This window comes from Tyto alba, unplaced genomic scaffold, assembly GCF_018691265.1.
Source record: "Tyto alba isolate M040663 unplaced genomic scaffold, T.alba_DEE_v4.0 Super-Scaffold_33, whole genome shotgun sequence".
NCBI lineage: Eukaryota > Metazoa > Chordata > Aves > Strigiformes > Tytonidae > Tyto > Tyto alba.
In genome coordinates this window covers 7,114,791-7,120,790 of record NW_024881308.1, presented here as the reverse complement: position 1 = coordinate 7,120,790, position 6,000 = coordinate 7,114,791, and the positions used below count along the sequence as shown (strand labels likewise).

At 51.7% G+C, this 6,000-nt stretch overlaps 1 protein-coding gene across 1 annotated transcript in view; it reads left to right on the top strand.

The window, feature by feature from the left end:
• Window positions 1-957: 957 nt before the first annotated feature.
• The window catches only part of SLC13A3 (solute carrier family 13 member 3), a 28,077-nt gene continuing 23,034 nt past the window's right edge, over window positions 958-6,000 (top strand). Inside the window, exon 1 of the mRNA XM_033003602.2 lies at window positions 958-1,075. Within this exon, the coding sequence (XP_032859493.2) occupies window positions 965-1,075 (111 nt within the window). The 5' untranslated portion in view covers window positions 958-964. The remainder of the gene's footprint in view (window positions 1,076-6,000) is intronic.

Below are 6,000 nucleotides of genomic sequence, written 5' to 3'. Positions count from 1 at the left end.
CAGGCAAGGGGATCCTGTCCTGCCCCACTTTCTCTCCCATTTTCTTTCTGATGACCCTGATGCAGGGCAGAGCTGGCAGGAAAATCTGCCCTCAGAGTTAGCTGGGCAGCTTTTGTGTTTTGTTTTTGAAGCATCCTTAAGTGCGTGGGTCTGGCCTGATTATGTTAAGGGCAGTCAGTGTAGTCATATGCTACTCCCTTGCCTGCTGGGGCAGCTCACACTTGTGTGAGCCAAGACTTTGCCTCCTGCTTTTCTGGTAGTTCCCATGGCTCTAACCTGCTCCACACCACTGGCCTTTTGTTCGGTTGCGTTCACTTATTTTTAAGGAGGAAAAAAAAAAAAAAGTGTTTCACATGACATTGAACAACTTGTCAAACTTCTGAGTCACTGGTTAAACTGAATTGTCAAAAGCAATTGCAGCTCTCTGTTTTTCTCATGCTTTTGAGTTCTTAATGATGTGCATTTGTGTCCATGGAGGGGAAATGCTTGAGAACTAAACTAGATAGTTAAACTGCTGGATTTGGATGCTTGGTTGGTGTTTTTTTGTTGTTGTTGTTGTTGTTTTTTGTTTGTTTGTTTGGGTTTTTTTCTCTAGCAATCACTTGTACTCACCATTGCTTTATATTTAGATGTATTGAGCCTGAGTCACTAGCACAACCAGATGCTATTCGATGGCCTGCGATCCGCACATGGCCAAACCGAACGAGCTCTCGTGGTGCCAGAGTTTCGGAGCCAGTTTCAAAACGCCCCCGGCTGCAAAAGCTGCGGGAAAGTGGCGAGCTGGGGGGGTACCGACACGGTCGGGGGGGGCGGTATAGGGGAGCGCGGGCCGGTCGGGCGGGGCGGGGCGGTATAGCGGGGCGGTATAGCGGGGCCCCTCCCGGCGGGCGGGGCGGCCGCGCTGCGCTCCCCCGGGATAAAGCAGCGGCGGCGGGGCCGGGGCAGGGGCCGGGGCCGGGGAGGGATGGCGGCCGTGGGCGCGCTGGTGAAGAAGGCGTGGAGTGTCCGGCGGTTCGTGGTGCTGCTGTGCGCGCCGCTGGCGCTGGTGCCCGTGCTGCTCAGCCTGCCCCCCAAGGTACCCGCGCCCCGGCACCGGCGGCGGGGGGGGGGGGGTGGGGGGTGTGGGGAGGGGGCACCGGCGGAGGGCACGGAGTCCGCGGCGTGGATGGACACACCGTGGGCAGGCTGCCAGCCGGAGTTGCGGTATGGGGACACCCCGCCGGGGCGGGGGGGGGGGGGGGGGGGGACACAGGGAGCAGGGGACACTGAGCGGGGTGCGCTGACCAGGGAGGCGGATGGGGGGGGGGGGGGGGGCTGCAATCAGGGTCACAGGCTGGGGGGGCACCAACTGGGGAGCACCAGGTGGGGCCACGGACCAGCAGCATAAACTGGGGGGACACTGACTCGGGGCATGGACCAAGCGTATGGGCCAGCGTTACGGACTGGGGGTGTGAACTGCGGGGCGCAGCCCTGGGGACACAGCCTTGGTGCGCTGTCCCGCCTTGCTGCTCACCTCTTGCCTCCACCCCAGCAGTAGTTGGCCCTCAGGAGGGTCACCTTGCTGCCTGCCAGGGTTGCCCGGAGGAAGGGGACCACCAGAGCCTGCAGACTGCCACAGCTCCTCACCCTTCTGCAGCCACCTGAGAGTGCGAATGGAGGGGGTGGCCTGGGGTTGTCATAAATTATTAGGGGGAAGAAGGGATAGATAGCGTGAACTGTATTTATGTTGCTTATGTAGACCTGGGGAGGTGTAAGGAACCAGTGGTTCAGAATCAGCTCAAACTAAGTGGCACTAACTAGTACTCGGTGATACCTAGCTGCATTATTGTGGCTTTTATCAGTAGCGCTCAAAGGAGAGCTGGGGAAACTGAGGCAAAGCAGGTCTAGGGCAAGGTGTTTGTAGAGCTGGGGTGGAAGGCAGGTGCCTGGGGCTCTGAGGCTGCCCGGCGTTGCTGTCCCGTCCCCTTCGCTACAGGAGTCACACCGGGTAGCGGTGTGGACAGGGAGAGGGGTGCTGCAGAGCTGGAGGTGGCCGTGCAGGGGGGTTCGTGCTGTGGGGCTGGGGAATGCCGGGGAGCCTGCACCGCTGCGGGGGACCTTTGGGGCTGGGTCTGAAAAGGCTTGGTGGGCAAGATGCTTGTGGTGTTCTGTAGGCATGGAAAAACTGGTCTCCTGATAAGGTTTGGGCTTTGGCATGTGTGTTAGGCTGCACATGAAGCAATTGATGGCAAAATTCTAGAGACTGGAGGGCTTTTGCAGCTGTCCCATGTATGCAGCTCTTGTGTACCAGAAGGTTCAAACCATGGGTGGAAATCCACAGGGCAGTGAAGTTACTGGGAAATGTCAGAATGGGCAGGATTTCATTCTTACATTCTGACTCAGAGCCATTTGAGAATTACTTTGTTTCCATCAGAAAATAAGTGATGTTTGTACTTGATGGTTATAGAATGATTGAGATGCTGTAAGGACACGAAGGTGGTGTTTACTTCTGCCTGTATAGTACTTGTGAGGTGAAACCTTTATGTTTAAAAAAGCAAAGCAATCTCCCAAATTAAAAAAAAAAAAAGAATTAAAATAGAATGACCAATGCTTTATTTAATGACGCAATATGTTAAAAGAGAAAATTCTTTGGCTTGAATCTCCCTTTTTTCTATTTTGCACTAGTGGGTGAGTTCTTAGGAACATACTTAATGTCTGCCTCAAAGAGCAGAAAGCCCATTGCACAACAGGTACTTAATTCCTTTGCAGATTCATAAGTAGATAATTATATTTGTACATTCATTTACAGTAGCTGAACACATGACTTCAGTTATATTTAATAGTAACTTGTTTGACTTTGGCACTTGTAAAATCATGAGATATGGTTAGAGGGTGAGGAGATGCACTGTACGCTCAGTGTAAACTTGTGCCTGAACCGCACAGTGGTTAATTGTGAGAGTAAACCACAGATGAACCTGACACTGCACTGCGGGAAGGCCCTCAATCTAGGTGCTCTGTGCACTGGTAGAAGCATATAGTGTTACACAGACTGTGCAAAGATTTGGGTGTTCAGGAAAGGGATTTCTCCACATGTACAGAAGAAAAAAAGTCTCTGCTGGTGTAATGGTGCTGTTTGTACCCGCTCCACTCTCGCAGTGTGCTGGTAGCATACTCCTGCATGCGACCCACGGAGGACCTCATGCACAGTCCAGTCTGATCAGTGCTGGTTTATTAAAGAAAATCGGGCGGTGGGAAAGTGGAAGTGTTTGCAGCTGAGGGGGTGAAGCAGTAGTGGGGCAGCTGTGGTCAGGAAGGAGAGGCCCTGTCGGAGCTGACTGGTCTGCCTGCTCACCTTAGTGATCTGTTCTTCGTTTTCCATGGGTGATAAATGCATTACGGTTGGTAGCAGTGAGACTGGCCGGTGCCTGCACTGACTGCTGTCAAAACTCGGATGCTTGCGTGGCTGATAATCAGCTCAATGTTTCAAACAAGCCTGACTGCAGCTTCACCAAGTTCTCGCTGAATTTGGCATAGCGGTGAACCTGTAGCTGTGAGCTACCATACAAAATTGTATCTGTTCATGCTCTGGGGTCAGTGATTCATCTACAGTTTCAACACCGAATTCTCTCCCTTGTTCAGCAAGAAAGGAAACGTGCTGTTGCATCAACAGGGGATTAAGTTCTGACGTCCGGGGCTTGCTTGAGCTGCCCTCCACAGCCTGAGCTGCAGGAGAGGAAAGGAGCAGGCTACCCTTTTAACCGCGGTGTAAAAACACCAAGGCGGGCAACAGGCAAGGGGGTCAGCGGGTGAGGGATCTGGAGTGGTAGAGTTTGGAAGTTGTCCTGGCATGTGATGGAAAATGTGTGCCCTCAGCTGCACTGCTCGGGTTGGATGTTTTATCCTAACACAGGAGTCGAGTCCAGCCCCACCTTCTCCTGCGCAGCCAGGTAGCAAGAGCTGCTGCAGGTGTTCAGCAAACCATCTCAGAAGGAATTCAACTGAGTGAGCTGCTGTTGGTGTTACTGGGGTGCTGTCCCAGGAAGGGCACCCATGGAAAGCAGGCTGGGGCAGGAGGAGCTCCTGGGTATGGTTCAGTCATTTTAGCAACCTTGGCGTTACTAAGTACTTGCACATCTGGAGCATGGGAGAGTTGGATGGGCTGGAGAACCCCATCTTCCTGCTGGGATGGTTGGTGTGCTGCCTCGCAGGGTGCAACAGAAACTGGTAGGAGATGAGAAGCAGTGAGGCTCAGCCCTTGCTAGTCTCAGGATCAGGTTTTCCTTGTGAGAAGGTGTCTTTCAGGCACTTCTGCAGTACTTTCCTGCTCTGGGGATGCTAAAATCCCACATCATGTCACTATTTACCTTCTCCCCACTGGGATGCTCAGTGATTTTAATCTCCCAAGGGATTTGATCCATAAAAAGCCACCTTAGCTTTGGCTTCAAGGACAGCATTTCACTTGAATCTGGAGACCAACATGATCTAAAGCTGATAGAACAGAGAACCACAAATAGGACATAGCTTCTTGGATTAGTGTGTACTTCTGAGTGACAGCCTGTGGTCTGGGTGCAGTGGGTTTTCCAGTGAAAACTGCCCCTAGGTGACATCTTCCTGGAGACAAAATCCTTTGAGAAAAATCATCAAGTCTAGCCTTGCTTGTTGATGAACTCCAGTATCCATGTCTAATTTAGCTGTCACCCTGCAGTGGTGGTTCTCCTGATCTCTGTGTGAGTCCCTTTGCAGCGGGACAATGTCAGGGCTGACACTGGTTCTGACATTACATTGATAAGCCGTGTTTTTATTTGATGCCCTTTGTAGGTTGCAGTCATGGAGAGGGAGACTTGCATAAGTGGCTTTGTCTGCAGTCTCCTTTCTCTTAAATAGAGAAATGAAATTTCTGCTTTGCGGGTGAGTTTACTGAGACCTCAGGGTGTGCTCCCCAGATTGTGACCGGAACAGTGACTTGTGGCCATCACATAAAGCAGCAGAAGGAAATGTTCTGTGTGGAACCGTTTCCTGGGGACCAGTTCTCATGACAGGGGTCTGTGTGTCACCTCCTGCTCTGGTTGCTGCTGAAATGGCTGAATATTTGTTCCGTGAGTGGAAGTGCCTGCGACCCCCCTGCTCAGAGGGCTGTGAATGATTGCAAAGAGCTTGGGCAGGGCAGGAGGGGGGCTGGAGGAACTGTTCTGCTGGAAGGGGCATGGGGGGCACTTTTAATGAGCTGTGCAAAGAGCTTGTTCCAACAGCTTCTAATGAACTCAATGTCTACAGCCTCTTGGCTTGGTAACAGCTGAGGCAGCCAAATCTGCTAAAAGGAGCTCTGAGCAGGCAAATAGGGCCCAGTGCCTTCAGAAAACAGACTTGACTTCCTCAGTGGCCATAGAGCAATTTAAAATTAACTTGGACTTAATGAGTCCTCCTGATTAGAACAAGGAGACTTTAAGAACTTCCAGAAGAAAAATTACATTGCTTGCACTCAAAAGCAAAGAACATGAACGAATGCATTGTGGGGAAAGGGGGTGATGCCAACGTGGGCGAGTGGGGTGGTGGGCTGGGAGTGGGGTGTCCTGGGAGGTGGGGGGAAACTGGATCCTGGGCTGGAGAGCACAGCAGGAGCGCGGGCAGGCAAAGAGGTATCAGTCAGGAGAGCAGCCTGGCAGGTGAAATAAGTGATTGTAGCCTGATTATACATTTCATGCACGAAGTCCATCTCTGCTATGCAAGTGCTTGGTGGTTTAGAAAAGCTAGTTTCACAAAACTGGAAGTAATGATCAGTCAAAAGAGATGAGAGCAAGAACTTCAGTGGCAAAAGGGTGGTGATAACTGGAAGTAGGGTGACCACATACACTGAGAGCTTCATTCTGGACAGAAGACAAGCCTGCTGAAGAGCAGACTGGCACAGAGAGGAAGCAAAAGCAGCTGTATTAGGGAGAAAATGGAAGTTAAGAAGAGTCAATATTGATCGGAAGCCAAGAACCATAGAGAACATGAAAAGGGATGTGAAAGAATTGAGGAAGA